Source organism: Xenopus tropicalis, chromosome 1 (assembly GCF_000004195.4).
Source record: "Xenopus tropicalis strain Nigerian chromosome 1, UCB_Xtro_10.0, whole genome shotgun sequence".
NCBI classification, from domain to species: Eukaryota; Metazoa; Chordata; class Amphibia; order Anura; family Pipidae; genus Xenopus; species Xenopus tropicalis.
The window spans coordinates 134,440,869-134,467,503 of record NC_030677.2 but is presented as its reverse complement, the minus strand read 5'-3'; the positions used below and the strand labels follow the sequence as shown (position 1 = coordinate 134,467,503).

Below are 26,635 nucleotides of genomic sequence, written 5' to 3'. Positions count from 1 at the left end.
GAGTGCCGATTTTGGGACTATATATATATATATATATATATATATATATATATATATAAAACACAACATTTAGTATTCCCTTATGTATTATATAAGCCCAGCACTCTCTGGTTTTGTTTAAAAAACAAAACAAATTAAGAAGAAAGAGAAGACAAAACAACCCTTCCAAGGTCTATTCTATTTACTGTTCTTAAAGGAAAAAAGTACCAGATCACTTCAATTTCTTTTCCAAACAAAATACTAGTGCTTTTTGTTATACTGATGCAATAGTATTTATTAATTCAGCCCCCAATTTTATTAAAGTGACAAGCGCTGTAATTAAAATTGTCTTTATATCAATGGTACAGGAGAAGAAAACGTAAATTATTCAGATTTCCAAGGCCCAAATGCCTTACAAGGATGTAGCTGAACTACCACAAGATACAATAACAAACACCCTAAAAAAAGTATTTTTGTTTCACTTCTCTAAAAATAATGTACCTGTGAAAATTTAACCAAATTCTACTTATTACACGCTTCCAATATCCTTACACGTGATATAAGCAATTATCACACTCCCCTTCTCATGAAAGTGACAAGTACCATCAAACCCCCTGCATTTTGCAAAAGATTTCTCCTTTCACTGTGTCACAACAGACCTTTTTCTGCATGCCCCATACAATGAGTAGCATTCTCCTTTCCTTAATATGTTTCAATGTACATCTGGTGATGTGAACATGATATTTATTCAAATCTGAGACAAAGTACTGAATTCTTTACACATGTTTTTCAGATTTCCTCTCCTGCCTTGTTTTCATTAAGGTTAAGATAGTGATAAGCTGGCCTGTCTAAGCCATAAACAAATTAAATAAGGACTTATCCGAAAAGATGAAAAAAAATAAAAAATGTAATTGTGCTCCTATCACATTCCCTGTTGTTGGACATACCATCAGTAAGCCATATGTAGCCATATATGGGTAAAATGGCTGCATTGTTGGGTGATGCCTTCTAATTTTTGTGATGTCTCATTAAAGGAAAAAAAATATATGACATTTTATATGCAAAACCCTGTTTCATCTAAATAAACCATTTTCAAAAAATATTCTTTTTAAGTAGTAATATGGGCTGCCCCCTGGGATCAAATGATTGAAGGTGGACACAAACCAAGGGCACGTATATGTTAGGCCACATCAGCCAATGAATGGACAAAATTTAGTCTTTTACTCTCACACGTCTTCCTGTTACAGTTAGAGCTGCATTGTTTCCTGTCAGGTGATCTCTGAGGGAGCACACAGCCCATCAATGGTGGCTCAAGGGAAAAGATTACACACACACACACACATACACATATATATACGAGTCCACACAACAGCACCACACTCCAAAGATTGCTACCATGTAGTTGCCCCTGTGCACGGAATACGATATAGATAGATAGATTTTCAACCTTGAAAAAGGTCCTCGGTCTGAGGATACGGCAGGGCCTACTGAGGAATCAGGAGGAGGAAGCAGTAGCAGGGTTGGGCGGGGCTTGCACAGCTTTGTGTTTTTTGTTTCTTTAAGTAAAGACTCCCAGTGGTTCTTTAACCCCTTCAGTGTTATTTAGGCTTTGGGATAATTGTCCTTCTAAAAGATTAACTTTCTCCAAAGTTTCAGTGTAAGTAAAAAGGCAAGTTTTCTTGCAGTTATTTCCTGTCATTTGTACCGATTAAAGCATCCCACAACATAATGCTGCCACTATTTAATTACTGGAGGTAATTCAAATTTTGGGTAAAAAAGCTGTTTCTTTTTCAGCCAAAAAAGAAACAGTTTCATTGTGGTTTCATTTGACCACAAAATGTTTCCCACATGCCAGCTGGGTCATCCAGACTTGGTTTTTATTTATTATCTGTATTTATACATTACTGCTGCAACAAATATTCACAGAGCAGAGATTGGGCAATTTCATGAGAAGCCAATTATCCTGCCTGCATGGACACTGCTGCAATAAGGCAAGCTGAGAAAGTCGCCTCAGACGGCAGCGCCCCTTAAGATACCAGGGTTAGAAAAAATCCACTCCAAAATTCCAATTTTTAGATCAAAATTTCAGCTCCTCTAGTGCAGAGAGCGCTATTGCAGCCCCCTTCCAACAGAGAAAAACTAAACGACCGAAACATCCCTACCTGTCTGTATATTTTTGGAGTTTAAAGATATTGGAGAAAACTTACATAGACATGGGCAGTACACACAAACACCTTGCAGAGTGCAAGGGCAAATGCGCCGAGCCACTGAACTAACAAACTTTGCATGCTTTCCAATACATCAGACAGAAGTGCTTAACGGATGCAGTTATAAACTACCCATTCTGAAATCTCCCGCTCTGTTTCCCAGTGTGCGTTACTGTGCAATTACAATGGCATAACTAAGAGAACACAATATTATAATATGATTGAGGCTTCCTCTGAAAGAGTTGTTAAGTGACTGTTTCAGACATACATTATTCTAATTTAATTTATCAAACTCCACATTTAGCTCTAAGAATAACATACTGAAAGAATGTGAATTAGATTCTCTTTAGCAATGCAAGGATGATGAAAAAATCAGTTTAAATGTAATAAACCTGCCAAGATTCAATGAAAATTATAAACAAATAAAAATACATGGCTAGAATTATATTCAATCAAGGTAAGAGTTGCTTGAAATCTGCAGACAATTCCTAGCGACCTCTATAGAAACGCAACAGCTTATTATTATATGCGCAATCACGTTTTCTCGATTTGTGGAAAATCTTGTAGGGCAGTGCTGTCCAACTGGCGGCCCGCGGCCCGCATGCGGCCCGCGACCCCCCTCTGTGTGGCCCCCCACCTGTCTGGCTGCTTTGATGGCTTACTCTTGTGTAAGCTTTAAATGGTATCAGTACTGAGATTAACTGCCCCCCTGCATGGTTCTCACCTCAGATTCAGGCTGTAATCAGGCTGTATTGTTTAAATATGTAATCCCCTGTGTTGTTCACACCTTTTAATCTCTGCATTGTTCACCCCCTGCAGTGTTCACACCTCAGGCTCAGGCTGTAATCACCCATATTGTTCCCCTGTTCACACCTCAGGAGCAGTAGAAACCCACAAATAATCCCTGCACACTACAAAAAGAACATATACTGAGGTAGTACTGCAATTAAAAAGTTTTTTAATATATAGTTATTGTGCAGACTGTAGGAGCAGTGCCAGCATTGTGTCACTGTAGGCTGCCTGTGTGTGCCATACACACAGGCATCATAGGGCAAGCAGAGTATGGCACACACAGGCAGGGTAGGGAAGGCAGAGTATGGCACACACAGGCCAAGTATGGCACAAACCAGCCAAGAATGGCAAACACAGTGAAAGTATGGCACATGCAGGCAGGGTAGGGAAGGCAGAGTATGGCACACACAGGCCAAGTATGGCACAAACCAGCCAAGTATGGCACACAGGCAGGGTAGGGAAGGCAGAGTATGGCACACACAGGCAGGGTAGGGAAGGCAGAGTATGGCACACACAGGCAGGGTAGGGCAGGCAGAGTATGGCAGGTTTTTGCTGTACTACAACCATTAATATGGGTATGGTCATGTGATAACATGGGTGTGGTTTCAAGTGGGTGTGGTTTCAAAAAGGGGAGTAGTCAAAACTGGCTTCCATTATCGGCCCTCCACCACGTCGGTCAGAAAAATTCCGGCCCTCAGTACCACAGAAGTTGGACAGCACTGGTGTAGGGTATACAGTTGTCATCATGTAATAAAGCATTATTAAATTAAACCTACTTTTTCTTACTGATGAACATAGAACCAATTATATAACATAAATAAATACAGTCTAGTTTGAGCAGTAGTGTAATGTAAGGTGATACCTTCTTTCCTTTCTTTAAAAACAGTTTTGTCAGGTACAAATTTCTGAGAAACATGGACAATTCATCAGTAATCTGCTTGATCCTGACAAGCTTGCCACTAACCCTGAGATGGTTTTTGAAACACAAATAAGGATATCTCTCCTCAAACAAAATGCTTTTCTATTGGATCCACTTCCCTGGTTCTATATATGCTGACTGGAAAACCTTGCATTGCATTGATGAACTCCAATAATGGTGAAACCGGTCTGCATTTGGCCATCCAATCAGCATACTGCCTTGGCTGTGCTTTCAAACCCAGTGGGTGAGGCTCAGTCTCAAGAGTATTTGATGTAAATGGAAATTTTAGGAGCCATCCTTTTTCTCAGTAAAGAACAAATAATATTTTTCACTCTTACACTGTTTAAATACACAAATATGAATGAATAGAAACAGGTTTAATACTGTTTGCATATGTTCAATATGCAGGTATGTCATCACATTAATAATAGGTACATGATTATCAACAAAAGTTTTCAGGGTGTCTCGCAAGGTTTCTCAGCATTAAATAAACCAGTGTGTTAAGGTGCTAAATAATTAAAAACCAATTTACAGTACATAGTATCATTTAGTCATTTAGTCATCCATTCATATCGATAAACAATAGATAATATGTAGTTTTTGTATAACAAAACTAATCCAAATGTTATTTTTTTAGTAGTTTAATATTGAAAAGAATAAAAGAGATAGAAAACCAAAGCCTTGAGGGCAAGCAATGTGAGCCATCCCAAACTTACCCTTCAGCCCAAACTTGGAGTGTCTTCCAAATTTTAGGATGATCAGCATTATTACCAGGCCGGTACAAACTAATGCTGCAATGCCCACTACGACATAAACCTGCAGAAAACAAAAAGGAGCTTAGTACTATACCAGGTGACTAGTACTCAGTTTGCTATCAACCTAATGGTTGGTTGCAATAGTCAAAAGTACAACTGTGTTTAACACAGTCTATATAGGATATTATAAGTGATAGTCTCCTACTTTCTGTACTTTCTTTACATTTCATTTGTACTCCTGTGTATATATTTAATACACTTATTCACCTACACACTTCAGTTGTTGAGCAGCTTGGTTATTTATAGTCAAATTACCATTAAAGCCAATAGGGCTCATTTATAAACATTAAGGGGGTGCTTAGTAAGGTTCAATTTTCTTTTATAATTCACATTTTTTTGTGCCAAAATATGATTCTGAATATCATTTTGTCATGGAAAAAAGAAAACTTTTTTTATCATGTGACAAAACTGCAGAAAAACAAACGACAAAAGTGCCACCTAAAAAGTGCCACCTGTTGAGGTCATGTAGAAGTCAATGGCAGGTGCCCTTTTTACAACTGGAAGAATTTTCTTTGCATCATGGTTTTAGAGTTTTCTTTGATGCTTGCATTGGTGCGACAATATGAAAAAAAAAATACAAATGGGGATAAATCTGCCCCAAAGTGTTATCAACCAATCAGCAATTAGCTTTAAACATTTTACTAAAGGTTAGAAAAGCAAATATATGACTGGTTCCTACTTGAAACTGCACTGGTGCAATTTTACACCTATCTCTGTAAAACAGTGATCCCCAACCAGTAGCTCAGGGGCAATATGTTGCTCCCCAACCCCTTGGACGTTGCTCTCAGTGCCCCCAAACCAGGGAGTTATTTTTAAATTCCTGACTTGGCGGCAAGTTTTGGTTGAATAAAAACAAGATTTACTACCAAATAAAGCCCTTGTAAGCTCATAGTTTGCATAGAGGCTACCTAATAGCCAGTCTTAGCCCTTATTTGGCACCTCCGTGAACTTTTTTGGTGCTTGTGTTGCTCTCCGGGTCTTTTTACATTTGACTGTGGCTCACAAGTAAGAAAGGTTGGGGACTCCTGCTGTAAAAAGTGTTGTCCTGTGTGCAAACATTTTCCATTTTAACAGTGCTAAATAGACTGAAAATCACAGTCATTGCAGGTGCTTGCTGATTTGTGCCACAATTGCACCCGCACATGCTCTTCACAGTCAAAATTGAGGATAGAGTAATTTCCGGCATGAGACATTAACACATGATTTTGCTGCAATTAACACTACATTCTGGGTTGCTGCAGATCCAGTGTTCCTCCAGGTTCACTTGTGCATGATTCATCAGAGCAAACTGGACAAATAATATTTTAAGCTTATGCCAGTGCAAGAAAAACACCGGACTGAGAAAATCCTTTTATTTGTGCTAAATAAATGGCAAAAATCTGCAATGTCAACTGCCCATTGAAAAATGTCATATTTTGAAATTTGTGCTTATTTATGCATTTTTTTTTTCATTTCTGGCTTTCGTTACACTCTCTCTTATGTCCCTTAATTAACAATCATCCACATCTTTTTGACTGCCAATGGCTTTAAACATCATTCCTGTGCAGGTAATTTAACTTCTGGAACATAAGGGGCAGATTTATTAACATTTGAATCCAAGTTTTCACCACAAAGTTTTTCCGTGGCAAAAAATTTAATTACTGTACCTGAGCAAATATGTAACACATTATCACATAAGCTTGGCAGGGTATCAAGTTTTACTTACAGTAATACTGTCTTCATTTCCTTCTTTAGAAACATCTGTAGAAGTGACGCCTGTTCCAATATCTGTACTTGTTCCACCAATATCATTGGAAGTGGTTTCATAATCTTAAAAAATAAGACAGGCACATTTAACATTGATACATATAAGTCAGTCTTACCATATACCTTACTAGTCTGGAATAATTTAATGTACACACAGGTTACATATATATATATACATTTTTTTAAAAAATATTGAAATGGAGGTTAAATGTATTATAATCCCTATATTGGAAGCATAAGCTTTTGTCTATTGAAATAAAACAAAATAAGTTCAGCCATGGAAAGAATTTGATTAACACTGCAGATATGTTTACAGCTCCATTATCTAAGACAAACTCAAGACTTTACTTGTTTTAATTCTTCTCTATTTACTTTTTTAAAATAAATAAAATGATAGGAGCTATTTAATATTTAAAATCCCTGACATTCAATATTGTGAGGAAGTTTTTTAATTGATCTAACTCTTTATAAATATTGATATAAATATCAATCAGTTAAATCAGTTCAATATAAATATCTATCAATATTGATATATGTCCATGCCTTTATATTTGTTAACCCAAACCAGCAAAATAACTATTGGTTTGGAATGTTAAATCCTACAGATAGCTATTCACAATGATTTGAATTGATTTTTTTTCTCTTTAATTTATAATACTGATCCCAGTTTCAGGGATAACCCAATTAGACTGATTTACAACTAATTGTTCCAAATTGATTTAATCAGTTACATGGGATGATATCAGCATCCTAGTTTATACTAGCTAGTCTATCATATCATACATAATTTGTATTAGTGCACACAATCTGTGTTAACTAAAAAAGAATTTGGCAATTCTAAAATACTATATATATATATACATATATCAGGGATGCACCGAACCCACTTTTTTGGGTTCTGCCGAACCCCCGAACCCACCCTGATGGGTTCTGCGGAATACTGAACCGAATTCTAATTAGCATATGCTAATTAGGATCGGGAAGGGTTAAAAGTGGCCGCGTGGTACACCCTTTCTGAATGTTAATTAGCATATTGCTAATTTATGTTAATTAGGATTCATATTCGGTTCGGCCGGGACCATGGATTAGGCCAAAAGCAAATCCATCAAAAAAAGGCTGGATTCGGCCCGAATCCTGAACTGAATCCGGGATTTGGTGCATCCCTAATATATATATGTGTGTGTGTGGCATTGGATGGAAAATTCAGAGGATGTTATATATATATAAAATATCCTCTGAGTTTTCCATCCAATGCCACAAAGATATCAGGAAAATAGGTAAAATGTTATTTGATCAAATCAATTCTGAATCCTGTTCAACTTTTTAAACATTTTTGAATGAAATCACAAACATTCTAAGAGCAACCATTCATTTTCAAGTAATTAGTAGCACTAACATACAATCTATAATATGAACTAGACACTGTTTATATACAGAACCCAAACACAAAATCCATGACTCTACTGAAACTAGATAATTTCAATCACTTTTATACTTAAAATTTACAAACATGGTTAGATAGTTGTAAAAAATGTGTGTGAGCTATAGACTATTTTGGTTTCAAAATGCAAATGTTTTGGGTTGATAATGACCTGCATTTTATTACAAAATGTCTAAACAATTTGCCTTTAAAAAAATCTCTACAATAAATTGATCTCATAATTTGATAAAAAAAAGTATAATTTCATATGTTACAAATAAAATTTAGGATTGTTGAATAGTAACCAGTGATAAAATGGCCTTTGCACTTACAAAATCCCTCCAACTAACTAACCTCTTAAATAGAAAAACTAATCACTACAAATATGTAGCGCATGTTACTCTTTCAATTTTTTCTGTTTCAGGAAACCCCAGCACAACAATAGCATGGGGTTGCATTTGCCCTTTGGTGGAGAATTTAGAGGTGTTATTGAATAGATGCAATACTGTCCTTTCTAAAGTTCTGCTTTTATAGTTAACATATACATGTTTGTATTTTGATTAACATGTTAATAAAGATGTAGTGTTACATTGCTTCTCCTCAGTGTATTAACTTGTATTAGGCGTAAATAAAAAATATCCAATAATTCATATGTAAAGATTTCTTTATGGCCTGGATAGATAATGAGAGCTAAAGAAAACCCAATTTCTATTTATTATCAAGCTTTAATTGTACCACTTCATTATTTATTTGGTGCCTCCCCACCCACCATAAATGGGATCTATCATGAACAAAATAAGCCTCATCTTACTGAAACTTTTATCCATTAAAAATTCTGTATGATTTATAAAATAATGACATCACTCTTAACTATCCCTCTCTCATAATCTGTCTCTCTTCATTCTCTCTTCATGCAGGAGGTGGAGTCAGATTCTGATTGACAGTTAGGTCTAAAACATCTTTTGGGGGAGTTCAACCCTTGACTAAAAAATATATTAGAGCTTACTATTTCAAAATCACCAGAAGTCCTATTTTTCTGCATGCAGGTTTGTGCTGAAGTTGTTTATTTTGTTAAATTTTGTTTGTGCTGGACTTGGTTATCTGAATTAGCTCTAAAGGTCCCCATACATGGGCCGATAGTAGCTGCCGATAACGGTATGGGCACTCCAGTCGGGCCTGCCTGACAGATATCTGGCCTGAAATCGTCCAGATCTCAATCGGGCAGGTTAGAAAATCTAGTCGGATTGGGGACCGCATCGGCTCATGGATGCGGTCCCCGGACTGACTTTGCCTATGCTCGTCATTATAATTCGATCGTTTGGCCCCATCCATAGGTGGGGGATATCGGGAGAATCGGGACAAGATCTGCTCCTGCCCATGTATGGGGACCTTAACACATCTGCTAGGAAAGGGAGCCACCCCCTAAAAGATGTATTAGATCTACATGTGAATCAAAATCTGACATCGTTACAGTTAAGTTGGCTTGAAATATAGAGTCCATCAAGTTCAACCCTTCCAAGTGAAGGCACACACACAAAGCCGACTGCATAAAGAGAATGAAGAGTGGCAGTTGCTGAGAGGAAAATAGTTAAGGATAACTTGATTATTTCAGAAAAGGGACAGAATTTTTAATTGATTGCATTTAGGAAATATCATATTTACATGAGCTAAATCTTATATTACCTTTTAATATTTGTGATAATTCCCCTTTAATAATAATAATGGAAATCAAGTAACTTCAGATTAAAAAAAAGAGGTTAATTAAATATGGCAAATGGTTAGTGGATACCATAATAATTTAGGACCCTACTTAAGCCCACCCTTTACTTAGCCAAGTGTAAAAAAAAACTTGGACTGAGTTTCTAATACTGGGTAAAACACCAGTGCTTTAACCCATAACACCAACTTATGTAATTTACTTTAAATATTCTACCTGCAGCACACTGATTATTTTTGTCAGCATTAATGAGTCATGCTGTGTTTCATTTTTGTTTTAAAGTCAGTAATTTCTTTAATAAATTCTAATTCAATATCAGTAAGTCAAAGGATTACCATAGCCATATAATGCTATAAAGTTTATCTACCTTGCAGGAAGAAACAGCAACACTGGACAATTCCATTGCTTTTATGTTTTTGAAAAAAAAATGTTTCAGGGGCCCCCAAAATATAGTTTGATTTTCTTAAGGAATTGTGTCCCTTAAAAGAAATGTGAATAGAGCCACTGTTCCTTCTTACAAGGTCTGTGAATTGTCTATGGGTTGTCTCCCTATGAACAACTGAACCCAGATAATCGGATCATAATGCACTGTTGACAAATTCTATATAAAGTTTATCTTAACAAGCTTTCCAGGGTCTCTTTCTGACAGTTTTTATATTACCTGCTCTCAGAAAAAAAATGCAAAAAGTACTCTACCCATTTGGCACTCCTATGTAGTCCAGCTAGGACTGTGACAAATACTAATTCAGCAGGTTTTCAGTAGTTATATAGCTAAAACAAGCATTTCATGTGACATTAACACATTTTTAAAGAAACGTCTTACTTTAAAAAAATTCCTAATATAGATTATGATATGGCTTAAAAATGAATTCAAGTAAATTATGATAGTATATGTAATGTATGTATGAATTAAATTACTAACATTTTATTTTTTAATTTACAAGAATCCCCTCTTTTGTGTTAGCTGGATATTAATAATAGCAGCCAGTTACAGTAGAAAATCACTGAATGGAGACAATGTTAAAGCAGCAAAAAATTATTTTGTGGGAAACTTTCCTATGGTTGACTGTCAATCAAGGAAAAAATAGATATAAATATACGTATCTAAAATAATGTTCAACAGCTGTGAAAGGTTGGTTGCTTCTTGAGCTATCTGTCATCATTTAAAGCAACCAGCCTTCAGCAGAGAGAGAAGAAGAGGGATTGGGGTAAACAAGTAGGCAATTTGTTAAATGCAAGCATTTATATTTTAATGATTTTTAACTACCTCTCTTCAGTTGATAGACTTAAATAATTTACCTGTGACTAAAGAGTGGTTTTTCAAAACCCCTTCCAACTTATTTTAAGTTAGAGGGGGTTATATAGACCTATCTGTCCTTTAAAGACTTGTTGTCAAGATAGTCAAGGGCATTTGTTTTAGAATTAATACAAAGCAATGTGATTTTGTTTTTTGCGTTCCTCTTCTCTCCCTTACCAGTCACCCACCCAATACAAGAAGAATAAATGTGTTATATACCATAAAATCCAGGGTCAGTAATCGGATCATTACCTAAAACATTAAAACAAAAAAGAAAAAAAAAATGTAAGTATAACCACTAAAATATCATCTAGTTTAATATGTGCTATGGTATGGTTTAATCATGTGGTTTCATAATTTGTAATCTTAAATTAATGTACAAAACTAAATGTAACAACTTCTAAACCCTTTAAATAAAGCCACTGGGAGATGCTTCATACAAAACCCAAAGGATTTTCTTTAAGTAATTTTTCAGTCACATTCTATATTACAAGTACCATCTTTAGTTAATGTTTCATTAATCATAATGAAAAAACATTAAATACATTCCCCTAAAATGATGAGATTTATGTAGTATTAACCAAACCATGCCATGGCTATACTTCCCCACAGACAATGGCTTCTGATAGAGAAAAGAATTGTGTTCTACTAGATCAATGACCTTTAATGTCTACAGAGTCTGGTCAGATCTTCAGAAACTTGCTCAGTGACCAGTCTGAACCATCACAAAAATGATATTGGGCCACAAATGAACACATTTTTCTCTAATTACTTTTTGAATACCTTTTGGCAAGGATAACATCAGGACCATATTGTATGCAAATTAAAGGAAAAGAGAACTTTCCGTTTCCCAAAACAAGGGGGGAATCAGTTTACTTATATCTATGCTAGGTAGTCTGGAAATGACAAGACTGTGCAACTATATGACATTTATGGGAATATGAACTTAAGAGATCATTATGTGCAGTATCACCTACCAAAAGTCTCCTTATTTATATCAAAGGGACCATTAAGCACACCTACATTTGGTAAAGGTCTCATTGCCAACTATACACAAGTAGTGGCTGGTGTTATATGGCCTGTGTGAAAGTCCCATGGAGACTGCAAACAATTAGATGGGATGTAATATTTGGAGTGAAGTAATCAGACTATTAACAGTTTATGGTACACCATTTTGAATAATTTTTGTACAAAATGTGGCGGCAATAGACTGTATGTGATATTAGTGCACTTTATATGCAGCCAAATTCATGCTATGTTTTATGATCTCAGTAAAAGGGGAGAGTTCCTTTAAAGGGAAAAAGGGGGAAGCCTCTTTATTTGTATATATTATGCACTTTATGTTGGTATATGATACGGTGAAAGTGGGGGAGTTTTGGTGACAAGGCACTTTTTTATATGTGTCTAAACAGAATAGTAAAAACTAAGTGTGCCCAACTAACCTGCTGTTGTCTTTGAAGTTATTTGTAAATATAACTACTAATAAAAAGTATCACTTTGTCCCTATGTTATTCCCTGTTGGATTTGGGCCCTGTTCTGCTCTTGTGCTGTTTTGAATACATACATACACTACTGAAGTACAAAAAATGTCATATCCTAACTTGAATGTGTGTAGACTGGTATTATTATTTATATATCTTATTGTACTACATATAATATAATATAATAATAATAAAAGATAATATAATATTTTGTGTTTCTGCCTCTTTTTTTTATTTGCTGCAATACTAATTTAATTACTATATATATAATTAGTTATTATACATTTAGAAAAACCCTCTGATCAACCAGTAAACTCATTTGTAAGCTTACTTTCTATTCCTAAAGATGGCTATACACCAAATGGACAAATACCATACAAGGTGGCCACCTTTGCACTCTTCGTTCAGACCAACCACCCAGGAGATCAGAACAGCAGGGAATGGAAAGCACCTCTTCACCTCCTTTTAGCCAACCAAGAAAGATTCTTCATCATGGACGATAATCCTCATTCCCCCCCAGGTCAGTTTAGCTTTGTACTAGCTTGAGTTTTCCATGCAAAGATGCCCTTTCTGACCTTTAGAAATGTTATATGAGCCTGAAATACTGACACTTTTGTGTTAACAGACTCCTTATCTAACTGTTTTTGTCTAAATGTCTTTTTCAAGAGGATCATTAAATCTGTAAAATACTCATTGGTGAGTTTGCCCCAAACACAAGTGAAAACCCTATTGAAGTCTATGGAAAAAAAACTGGAACTGAGTTAGGAAAAAACTTTTTTCTCCTCAAATTGAATATCATCCATGAGTTTTGACATAATAAACCAAGAGATAACTTTTCGCTGAACTTAATCTTGGCCATTATGTCAGATATTACTATAACAAAAATGATATTGATGCAATGGCAATAGTAAACTAATAGCTAATAGTCTAATAATAGTCTAATGGCACATGTAATCCAGGCCTTTAAAAATAATAGTATCTAGTAGGCTTAATAAAGCATGTGCAATTACTTGTATGGCCTTTGTCACTCCTGTAAACAATGTCTAATTTTGGAACTCAATGTAAGAAATGAAGCATAGCAAGTAAGTTGACACACTTGGGAACTTTAACATACATTTGTGTCTTAAGATAATTTTGCCTCATGGACCTGCTTGTGACTTAAAATAATTAAAGAAAAAAAAAATAAGTTTGGTAACAGATAAACTAACATTTCTCTTGTACCACTGAGGCACAAACCTTATTGACAGGGGCTTTTGCAAAGGGGTTCACTAACAATCAAATATCAAAGGGGACATTTTAAATCCAGTGCCAACTGCAGCTACTCCACTGGTTTACTTTTCTAGGGGCATGTAACTTATAATTTGAATAAATTCACTAAATTGGCTTACCTGTTCCCTAAACATGCACTATTCTGAAAATACTCCATGAACACAACTACTGAGAACTCCTTAGGAGAGATAAGGTACTACCCAAAACATAAACTTTGCTGTTTTAATTCAAAAATTGTCTTACAGCCCTTAGCAGCAAATATAGTTATGTCACTAGCTCTCCCCCATCACTGGGCATTTTTACATGGCCAGTCCTCCCATAGTGCATAGGGAAAAGTTGGCAAATCACTAAAGTGCAATAGCGCACAATAGTGAATTGTGCTAGAAATACCATCAGGAAAATTATCGGAGCAGGATTACTAAAGTGTGATTGCTGTATTTTGCAATGGTGTTAAATTTTTTTTGCAATTTTTTTTGCAAAATTTTTTTTGCAAACAAGAACTAGAGCTAACCTAGAAGGCAACAAAAAACTGCAACTAGCCAAAATTAACACTGCTGTTAGCTCTTATGTTTGAGTAAATAACCACCTATCTCAGGGCAAATTATGCAAACATGGGGGCTTCATAAATTTTGGTGCTGCTAAATTTGCAGCATTATTGGACAATGTGTTTTTAACAATTTAGTAAATAGATTCTACTTGTACTACAATAGTAGGTAACATATTGTACTATTTGATCAGGCCCCCATACCCTCCTGTTTGGACACTTAAGGGCCTATTTACTAATTTTTAAGGTGACAAAAGTGGCAAAACTTGTGCAACTAAATGACGCTAGGTTATTTAAGAAAAAAACACACAGAATATTCCTGTGTGCATTTTTTGCACAGGAAACATCCCCAGCTCTTGTGTGCCAAGTTTTTTGTGGTGATTTTATTGTATATTCAAGTTCATGGTTTTTTGCCACTTTTTTTTCTTGTATTGTAAAAAAAAACTCGAATTTTAATAAATACCTACACAAAAGATCATTCTTGTGCACACAACCAAAAGGAAATTAGAGGGCACATGGTGTATATGTGGCTAAATAGAACTTCTAAGGTGTTGGAAATTTCCCTGCGTACTGGCCAGGACAGTACAACTGAGGTGAAGCTGCATCACACAATATATTTGATTGCACTTAGCAGAGCTATTTTGAAGGGGTACGGTTTGTAATAATGCCTATATATTACCCACCCCGAAATGTGTACCTAATACTTTTTCATTTCAAGAATTTAGGTGACCTGGGTCACCCTGCTGACCTTGTGTTACCAGAGCAATCCTACTGTAATGCAAATGTGATTAGCCTAAATGCTTGATGGCTCTATTAGCGTAACCCACCAACTGTCATGATTATTTACACATGCCACTACAGGATAAAATGTTTTAAGCTGCTGGTGGGATCTTTTTTATTATACAGTAATACGTCCATTGTAATCTGCATTTTATTTGCTCATAAATCACCAAAACTAAGCTTGTTAGGTCAAAAGCCACATCTGTCTGGCTTATAGCCAAGGGACAATTAAAAGTAACTAGATACTTTTCTTGTCTATCACTGGATATTATCCAAAAATATTTCTCATTGCAATAGATCGGACAATTTTGGAGATTCTGTCATACAACTTGTGAAGCCAATAAATTTGGACAATATATTACCAAAATGCAAGTGAGTACATTTCTAGTTGTACGCCAGGAAAAAAAGAGCACAATAAATATTGGGTGGAATGTGGAAATAATTTACTGATTTCTAATGTCATGCTTAAAGTTAAAATTAACACATTTGTTCTTTTCCAGTTACAGTATGGGATCCATTGGAAACCCAGTATCCAGAAAGTTCAAAATTACAGGAAGGCCATCTTCCATAGACTCCATTCTAATTTGTAAAAATGATTTCCTTTTTCTCTGTAACAATAAAACAGTACCTTGTACTTGATCCCAATTAAGATATGATTAATCCTTACTGGAGGCAGAACAATCCTATTGGGTTTATTTTGTGTTTAAATGATTTTTTTTTATTAAACTTAAGGTATGGAAATCTAAATTATGGAAAGATCCCTTATCCGGAAAATCCCAGGTCCCAAGCATTCTGGATAGTGGGTCCAATACCTGTACTTTATATATTATTTGATAGAATTCTGCGCAGCCAAGCAAGAACTATACCCATAGGTGACAATGTTTTTTTGACTGCTTTAACCTTGTAAGAATTTTTTTGGCAAAAAATTGGGGAAGTTTCTAGAACATCAAAAAGGGTAAATAAAAAGAAAATTCAAACAGCTGAAAAAATGCCAGAAGAAACTAGGACTAGAACGTGCCATATAGAATGGGGTTCAGTTGACTGATAAAATGAAGGACAAGGCAATATGCATTTAGCCAATAATTAATTTCCATTAAACTTTAATTAGCATATGTGTGAACTCACTGTCCCCTAGTATTTGTAATTTTAGAATGGGCCACATTATCGACACATTATTTTACCATACAAAACGATACATAGTCATTCAGGTTAATTATTAAATTTTCACTCACCATCGTCTGGACGTTCCATGAAAAGAGCGCTTATGGATCGTTCATCCCTTCCATATTTGTTCTCAGCCCTTAATGTATAAAATCCGTTGTTTAAATGTGTTGGGCTGTCCAGTTGCAAACAGCCATGGTGCTCGCTTGTATTGTTACTTGTTTCATGAATCTTGCTCCAAATGAAATCTGTTTCACTGAGCATACTCCCTTCATGGAACCATTGCAGTGTAGGCTTCGGATTACCCCTCACACTGAAAGGTATGCACCAATGATGGTCCAGTGTTGGCAAGTCAATAAAAGTGATCACTGGGGGAACTGGAATAACAAGTAAATAAAAGTTAGTATATATATATACAGTATAACGTACAGTATAACATACAAGAGCCACGCAAGATAAACCTTCTTTATTAAACACCAGATATGTAGATAATACATATTTTTGGGTCCCTATTAGACATACCAGTGTTGCACTAATGCACAATATTGTTGCATATAGAGAACCACAGTGTAAGGACACTACAGTCAAATAAGCACTATCAAACTGGGAGCTAAATTGTGAATTAATCTTTTATATTTTATGAATATGTTAAAAATGATGATGCTACTTCAGAGTGGGCCAGATTCAATTCAGTGAGAAAAAGTTCTCATAGGTTATCACATGAAAACTTATGAATGAGTTTTAATTTGAGAAGAAAAAACTTTTCTCCTAATTCAGTTCCATTTTCAACTTCAATACAGTTATCATGTGGTATTTAGTTTTATATCACCATGAATTTGGATATTTTTAAAATACACATCTATAACACTGGTTTATAAATAACTGAAAAAGAAAAGTGAATAGACCTATTTCCAGATAACTATTCCATAATGTATTTGGCTAATTAGATAATGGAATTGTAGTAATTACAACAGCTCATTTAAAAATACCAGTATATGTAATTATAGGTATACTCCCGAGAGCACTAGGAAATCTGTACCAGCAGCCACACTTTATCTGATGAAACTGTACTTAAAAGTCTAAAAGTTTTCATCCTGAGTCTTAGCCATGACTGATGAAACTGACTCTCTGATGCAGATTTCTATAATAGCAATAGAATTTCCTCATCTTTAAGGTTTGGGCCAAAACCTCACTTGTTAAGTAAAATGTTTGTGCATTTAAAATTAGACACATATTTCAGCAAGCATATCTGTGTATTCATATACCCTAATAAGGTGGCGCCCATGACCAACAACAACAGACCCCCAGGAACAGGGTTGTGGGTCTTTAGGGATGACACATATGGTGTGGAAAAGGAGTTGTGACCCACGGTGGGGGGAAGGTCAGTGTTTTTCAGGGTCCCCTTGGTACAGTTGTACCATCACTTGTACCATTGTGAATTAAAATAAATAAGTGTAAAACTATCTTTCTACAAGAATTAATTTCTGTACCTAGCAACCACTATCTGGATACAGCAAACCCAGAGATTATCCCAGTACATTCTATTCTTGCTTTTCTGAAGGAAAAAAGGTTATATTGCTTTAAAGGAAGACCTGCATCCTGCCTCATAACACATAAGCTTTACATAAACATTAAACATTTAATTAAGGAATTCCAATAAAAAAGGAAAGGAAAACTAAAATGTTAAATGTTAAAAATGCAAATGATCAATCCAAGGCATCCACAACCCTTAAGAAATGAAGATCTGTGCATTCTAAGGTGCCCCAGTGGTAGAGTTTATGTCTCCTTTAACATTCTTTATGTTATGCTATAATTATTTTAACCATCTTTACAATTGGCCTTCAAGCTGACCCTCCTCTTTCAGTCAGTATAAAACACTTCTATTTTACTATAACTTCTTCTAGTGTATTTAGTATTACTTTTTTCCTTTTTCCATACATATGTTTTTATTTACACAATAGAGAATTCATTTGCTAAGGGCAAGGTGTAAATTGCAAAAACAAAGAGACAATTTTTTTTACCCACGGTTCATATACCCCTACTTGGTAGCCCCTACGCATGTAAGCAGCCAGTGGGTGACTACATGCACTTGCCATGCAAACCTAGCATTGCTGCTTGAACCCTCATATTAAGACTTCAACAGATATGGCTTCCACTAGAAGATATCTGCTAATTTGTTCTAAAAAGTAATATCTTTATTTAGATTGTCTCCCAACACAATCATAGGCACAGTTGTAAGTATTGTAGCTCTGTATAACAGTCAGCTATCTTCTCTATATGACATATATTTACATTTGAATCTCACTTACAGTGTACATTGAGTTCCACAGAGACTTGATCTTCACCCACGCTGTTTTCTGCCACACATACAATGACTCTTTTGTTGTCCATCGATGTTACATTTTTCAGGGTAAGCAAGGCTGGACGCTTTGTAGTTTCTTTCTGTAGTTAACATAAGAAAAAGTTTTAATTCTGTATAATATTTCTCTCATTTGTAAGAATATGTCAGAGTAGACAGTGTATGGTATGGATGCTTACCAAGCTTTTTGAAATGATCTGTGAGATATCCCAGGAAACATTTGGGTCTGGGAGTCCATTGGCATCGCAGAACAAGGTTGTCTCATTACCTTCAAGAACTGTGATATTTAATGTACTCACATTTACTATAGGCAACCCTGCAGAAGACATACACAAATATATAAGTTATATAAGACTAAATATATATAAATATATATAAAACTAAAAATTATAAATCATTGGCAAAGATCAGTTTGTCATTTAAAAATGAGAACCTGGGGATTTAAATGAATTGCTTTTATTTAGAAAATCCATTTCCAAATATTATTCATGAACAAATTAATCTCAGAACTAGATCTGAGGAAACAGAGACTCTAATCCTGGTAAACGACTAGAACCAAAGTTCTTATGGAAGAAATTAATCTGTACTGGAGGTGCATTTAAAATCCAACTTCATATATACACTGTGCATATATTATTTATGCTGATGACTAAACAATCCTATAGGGATTCTAAGGGGCTGATTTACTAATCCACGAATCCGAATGAGAAAAATTCGGATTGGAATACGAACATGTTGCGACTTTTTCGTATTTTTTGCGATTTTTTTCGTCACCGTTATGACTTTTTCGTAAATTGTCGCGACTTTTTCGTAACCATTACGACTTGCGCGAATTGTCGTGACTTTTTCATAGCCATTACAAATTTCGTGAATTGTTGCGACTTTTTCATAGCCATTATGACTTTCGTGAATTGTCGCGACTTTTTCATAGACATTATAACTTTCGTGAATTGTCGTGACTTTTTCATAGCCATTACGACTTTCGCGAATTGTTGCGACTTTTCTTATTGAGCGCTCGGAAAATTTGCAACAATTTACGGAAAAGTCGCAAAATACCGATCATTACGAAAAAAACGCATTCGGATGCTTTTCGGATGTTCGTGGATTAGTAAATGTGCCACTAAATGTTTCTTGTACATAAACAATATGGAACCACCCTTTATATGTTAAAAACACAAAACCCCTTATTCTATTGCTATAAACATGTGATCATCTGGATTCCTCACATGTGATAATACTACTTATAGTAATTATTAAATATTTCTATGCACTGTCACTTTAATGTATGTTTATATAGAAATAAAACATCAGAAACAATGAGATTAAGTAAGGTTGTGTGAGGTTAGGATCAATTTGAATTATAAAACCACCAACAGGCCCATGCTTTGTTCACACATTCCGGCTGTGGAAATTCCTGTCTGTAGGTCTCATGTGAAATCTGAGATCAATGTGCAACCACAAAATGAAAAACTATCAGAAGAATGAACAGAGAGATCTACTGAATGGTATTCATCCTCATTAATACACAGTATTTATAGTGCTGCAATTTCTAGCATTGCTGCCTGGCAGTGCTGGGTCCTAAGTTCAATTTTAGCCAGGGCACTACTGGCAAGAAGTTTGTATATTTGTCTCACAAATATACAAACACATCAGTTAATAGAGCTGCTCCAGCAGAATCCTCCATTGAAATCCATTTTTAAAAAGCGCAAACAGCTTTTTTTTTAATATTTAATTCTGAAATTTCACACAGGGCTAACCATATTCTTCATTTCCCAGGGTGCCACAGCCATATGTCTTGTGCTCTGATAAACTTCAGTCACACTTTACTGCTGAGCTGCAAGTTGGAGTGATATCATCCACCTCCCTTTCCTCCCCTCTGCAGCCAATCAGCAGAACAATGGGAAAGTAGCAAGATAACAGTTCCCTGGCACCGGTATTGCTAAAAGTGGTAGATATCAGAATAGTACTCAATAGTAAGATATCCAAGTCCTGCTTGGGACTCCTCCAGTAACACTGAGTAGGAAAACCAATAGGTTATCTGAAAGCAGTTCTAAGCAAGTTCTTGCCCTGGCTCCTTCTGACAGTTCAGAATCAGGCACAATGCACTGAGATGGCTGCCTACACACCAATTTCACAACTATAAAAAAATACATTTGTTGGTTCAAGAATAGAATTTTAAATAGTAGAGCAAATTATTTGCTATGTAAACAGTGTAATTCAGAAATAAAAAGTATACCATAAAAATCATAACAGAATCTCTTTAAAGTTCTCTGGTTTCCTCTCAAACATATGAGGTAAGCTGTCTCCTGATAAAGCTGACTATAGTGTGTGTATGAATGTGTGTGATATTAAACCCCTGGGGCAGGGATTACATGAATGACGTATAATTTCTGTAAACCACTGCAGAATATGTCAGGGTTATATAAATAAAGCATAATAATAATAAATAATAGTGCAATGGGCAATTCCTCAGGGGCAATTTGTCAGGGGAAACACCACTGTTGAAAGCTCTCTCAGCTGAATTTAGTTACAGTCGGAAGGTGCAAATCCTCAGAAGGGCAATGCTTGGAATGCAAGGTCATTTGCAATATCTGTCACTCCACTTGTACTTGGGGCTAACATATTTTATTTTCACTCAGAAAATTAAGCAAAACCGTTGAAAATCTCTTCACAAAAAATATCTCCCCTGATTTTCACTATGGAATCTCTCAAAAATATGCTCAGTATGAATGACCCATGTGTCCTCAATACAATGCTAAAATGAATGGTGTTTCATTAAAGCAAAAAGGAAGCTGTAGCTTACTGGTCTGGATTTGCTTTTGGATATGAAACACTGGTGGGAAAAAATACTTTGCTTGGACAGAATAAGTAGGATCAGGGATGTATGTGATAACACACGCAGAGGGAGAGGTGGAGGGACAATCCACTAATGGTTGGTTTGGACTTACAGAAGATGACAATGGAAAACAAAGGGAAATATATTAACAACACTAAAGAAGGGAAATTATGATGTAAAAAACTATAAATATATAGATATTTGCATATTTAACCATTAAGATGATCTGGGACATTAACTGGTGGGAATCCCTCTGAAGAGAAATCTTGCAAAAAATTCAAAGTACTGCTGTTTCAGAGCAATAGTGTGCTCCTTTCTCTTTGCCTTGAGACAGTTGCTCAGAAAGATCAACAGATATCTAATAATTTTTTTTTTCTTTATACAATATTCTAAAGTGTCCTGGAGTTTTAAAGATTGGATATATTAGATTGGCTATTTCAGTTCAGTGAGGACCAGGTCATTTTGATTACATGAGCTGAATGCTGTGTTACCGCAAGTATACAATCCCTTTCAGATTCCCCCAGTTTGAACTTTCATTTATCTGTCCTTCAGGTTACTTTCAGTCTTTCTAGCCTGTGTATTTCAGCCAGTTAGTGCTGTAATAAGAAGTTTTCAGCAGGGCCAAGCCATGTAGTAATGGTGCCCAAGGTTTATGTTGCTACCACAGCTCAGTCCATAGTTTAAATATAGGGGCCATGCAATCACAAAAATCATGTTTTGCCAAGTACTCTTTCACTTTATAGAGAAGAACATCAGAAAACCAGATTTTTAGATTTTTATTTGCCAGTAGTTTTGTTTGGTAGAGCTTTGTATCATATGAGGCTTCAGTGCTTATAAAAGACTGGGTGTAGTGCTGGTAAATTAGAAAAAAAACAGCAGTGCTTGTGTGCAGTCGTTAAATGCTGCAACATATAATGCTATTCCGTCCCTGAGTCAATCATCTATAGCTGTACATTTGTTGTACAGTAGCTAATACTGCAGTCAGTGGGGGTGGAGGGATTGTGCAACTCGCAGCAGCCATTTTAGCTTAATATAAAATAAGAGTTGTAGAAAATGGAAGGTAAGGGGCAAGAGGAAAGCTCTTCTAAATTTCATTCACTTTCTAAGTATTCAGAAAAATGTAATTTCGCTGCATTACCAACTGAGTATATCTGTATCTACTACACCTGCAGCTTTACCCTTGATTTTGAAATGTAGTATATTTTAATTACATCGAAACACGAACATCATTAGACTGAATGCTAGGGGTGGCAGAAAAGAACAAGGAAATGATCAAGAACACTTCCCCACATGACTAGTTTATTCATTTCTGTATCCCGTTTCCATAGAAACAAGCAAGAACTAGAATTACATTTTAACTGCCTTTCCATCTCTGCAGTGACAAGTAGAAGGAATGAAGGGAGGTAACAGAGAGAATGAAAAACACTAGGTAAAGCATAAAATACACCGGGAAAGGGCTGTCAATAGAATTATTTGTTATGCATGTAATACAATACTGATAGGTTATACATATTATATCACAAATTAGAGCAGCCCAAGAATAAATATCCAATTGTTGAAGAATTAAATGTTTGAAATAATATTTAGAAGAAATATAATAATAGAGGGTCATTCTTTTTGGATATCTCCATGGTTGGAGTAAAGCTGGCCATACACGTGGCGATCCGACGATGTTTCGTACGACCATCGGTCGCACGAAACATCGTCAGATCCGCCACACACCATTCAGGGCTGAATCGGCAGGTAAGGAGGTAGAAACAATAGGATTTCTACCTCCTTCTGCCGATTCAGCTCTGAAGGGAGAATTTTGGTCAGGCGCCTTCTATGGCGCCCGATCAAAATTTTCTAACTTGGCCGATCGGCGAGCCGACCGATTTCAGCAGCTTCCTGCGATATCGGTCGGCTCGCTGACATGCCATACACGCACCGATTATCGTACGAAACGAGGTTTCGTACGATAATATCGGTGCGTGTATGGCCACCTTAAGTCTGCCACATCACCTTTCCGAATGACAGCCCTAGAAACTAAGTATAGTACCTTAAAGAAGAGGGAAAGGTAAACACTAAGTAAGCTTTATCAGAAAGTCTATGTAAATACAGCCATAAGCACTTACTGAAACGCTGCACTGAGTCCTCTATCAAAAAAACACAGGATTTCTTGTCTCCTTTTTTGTAAACATGTTCTTAGGGTATCTGACTTACTCTCTCAGAAAAATCCTTCATTCTGGGGCCAGAGTCTGCACAGTTCTCCCCCCTCTCCTGTTCCCTCCTCCCTTAAGAATTCATACAACTCACTCCCCCCACCCTTAGGAATGTGTGATCTGAGCTATAAGGGCAAGACTGCAAACAGGAAGCTATTAACACCAAGTTAAAATAGCAGCTCCAAATCATAGAAAGCTTCTAGGGCCTTTTACTCAGGTAAGTTCTGCAGAATTTTATTTTTCTGCAGAATAAATATAGTGTTCTAGGTGGCACTAATGTGACAAATCTATTGGCAGTAAAATACCAAAATGACTTTCCTTCTCCTTTAACTCAAATTCAGTGAAAGAGTTCTCTAACTGTTCTGAAACAAAAGTCAGTGGATGTTTGGGATAAAAGAAATCTGCCTGTGACTCTATCATAGTGATATTTTATGAAAAAGCTTCCAATTTAGAACCCATTTTCAGATGAATCCCTATTTTGAAAGTAAGGTTATTGTATGGTGCACCGAGATGCCTTAATAAATTATGTAGAATAAATATATAATGATTTGTAACTGGAAATCAAACAAGCTTTAAGGTAATACAGTTTGCAGCAGTTCAGCAGGCAAGCGAGATGTAACAAATGCAGTCTGTTGAACCAGTGATGTACTGTGAGACACGCCACTCCAAAGCCATATTGTCATTTTCAGTACTTTTTTGTTTTATATGCTACTGGCCTACAGCTGCAATATTATAACTGGGACGAGGGCCTCAGGTTATTTTAGAAGTCAATGAGCCATTGTGTAATTCACAGAGAAGATCCACTGACCTCTGTATATCCACCTGGAAAATGCAATCCATTATGGAAGATACCTTCTGGAGATAAATTACGATGTGGCACTATACCTATTGCATGTAATAGAAAATTGTCTATTACGATTGTAACAGTGCATTTTTATTTTACTTCAGATCAGAGCTGTAGGGAGGCTGAGATTTCAAAAATCTGTCCCCATATGTAACAAAAGGCACAAAGTTTTCCCAAGGTACAGTAACCCATAGCAACCAACAGACTATTTGCTTTTAAACAGGTGACCAGCAAATGCTTCCTGCTTATTGGTTGCTATTGGTGATGAGACTTGTGGCAAACAATTTACCTTTTATAACAATACCCTATAAAACTTTAACTTTGCTAGTGGTTTTGAAATAAAAGTCCAGGCATATTTGAAATAAATAAGTTAATATTAACTGACAAGACATACTCACTTTTTAAAGGAGTGTAGGTTTGTAAAAAACATTGTATATGTCAATCAAGTAATATTGTTACTTACTGTCAGAAGTTACTGGAGTTGAAGGAGAAAACATGGAAGTAAAAAAAAACATTTTCCTGTTTCCTATATTACTCTTGTCTATAACGGTACTCTTTATAACTTGCATTAACCCTTATATATTATATAACTTAGCTGCATTTTAATAGAATTTAAGTAAAGCACAGTCTAAATTTTTTTGACTATACTGCAAGCTATTGCCTACTTAACATTAAAGGAAAACTATACCCCCATAATAAATACTTAACCAACAGATAGTTTATATGTTAAGTGACCTATTTAAAAAATCTTGTCAAACTGGAATATATATATATATATATAGTTACATAGTTACATAGTTACATAGTTACATAGGGTTGAAAAAAGACCATTGTCCATCAAGTTCAACCCATCCGAGTAAACCCAGCACACAACCTATACTAACCAATCTATACACTCACATACATAAACTATATATATACAACCAGTAATACTAACTGTAGATATTAGTATCACAATAGCCTTGGATATTCTGCTTGTTCAAAAACTCATCCAGGCCCCTCTTAAAGGCATTAACAGAGTCTGCCATTACCACATCACTAGGAAGGGCATTCCACAGCCTCACTGCCCTCACCGTGAAAAACCACCTACGCTGCTTCAAATGGAAGCTCTGTTCCTCTAATCTATAGGGGTGACCTCTGGTGCGCTGATTGTTTTTATGGGAAAAAAGAACATCCCCCAACTGCCTATAATCCCCTCTAATGTACTTGTACAGAGTAATCATGTCCCCTCGCAAGCGCCTCTTTTCCAGAGAAAACAACCCCAACCTCGACAGTCTAACCTCATAGCTTAAATCTTCCATCCCCTTTACCAGTTTAGTTGCACGTCTCTGCACTCTCTCCAGCTCATTCATATCCTTCTTAAGGACTGGAGCCCAAAACTGCACTGCATACTCAAGGTGAGGCCTTACCAGGGACCTATAAAGCGGCAAAAATATGTTCTCATCCCTTGAGTCAATGCCCTTTTTTATACAAGACAGCACTTTATTTGCTGTAGTAGCCACAGAATGACACTGCCTGGAATTAGACAACTTGTGATCTACAAAAACCCCTAGATCCTTCTCCATTAAGGATGCCCCCAACACACTACCATTCAGTAGATAGTTTGCGTTTATATTATTCCTACCAAAGTGCATAACTTTGCACTTGTCAACATTGAACCTCATTTTCCAGTTTGCTGCCCAGTTTTCCAATTTTGTCAAATCGCTCTGCAAAGCGGCAGCATCCTGCATGGAACTTATAGTTTTGCACAATTTAGTGTCATCAGCAAAAATAGAAACAGTACTCTCTATGCCCACCTCCAGGTCATTAATAAACAAGTTAAAAAGCAAAGGACCAAGGACTGACCCCTGCGGTACTCCACTAACCACACTGGCCCAATTAGAAAATGTTCCATTTACCACCACTCTTTGTACTCTATCCTTCAGCCAGTTTTCTATCCAATTACAAATATTATGTTCTAGGCCAATATTCCTCAATTTGATCATTAACCTTCTGTGCGGTACTGTATCAAACGCTTTAGCAAAATCTAAGTAGATGACATCAACTGCCATTCCAGCATCAAGGTTCCTGCTCACCTCCTCATAAAAGGCAACTAAATTAGTCTGGCAAGATCTGTTACGCATAAAACCATGCTGGCACAAACTAATAGTATTGTGAACTGCAATGTATTCAACTATCCTATCCCTTATTACCCCTTCCAGAAGCTTTCCTACTACTGATGTCAGACTAACAGGCCTATAGTTTTCAGGCTGAGAACGAGATCCCTTT

The 26,635-nt window shown here is 36.1% G+C and overlaps 1 protein-coding gene across 3 annotated transcripts in view; it reads right to left on the bottom strand.

The window, feature by feature from the left end:
• Positions 1–26,635, bottom strand: part of ntrk2 (neurotrophic receptor tyrosine kinase 2) — a 122,542-nt gene that overhangs the window by 69,735 nt on the left and 26,172 nt on the right. For 2 of the 3 annotated variants that reach the window (NM_001079185.1, XM_012965742.3), the window contains 6 exons: positions 18,666–18,802; positions 18,437–18,569; positions 16,199–16,504; positions 11,112–11,144; positions 6,418–6,521; positions 4,614–4,713 (listed from right to left, as the gene is read on the bottom strand). In NM_001079185.1, the coding sequence (NP_001072653.1) occupies positions 4,614–4,713; positions 6,418–6,521; positions 11,112–11,144; positions 16,199–16,504; positions 18,437–18,569; positions 18,666–18,802 (813 nt within the window). The remainder of the gene's footprint in view (positions 1–4,613; positions 4,714–6,417; positions 6,522–11,111; positions 11,145–16,198; positions 16,505–18,436; positions 18,570–18,665; positions 18,803–26,635) is intronic. The other variant, XM_012965748.3, reaches the window with a different exon arrangement.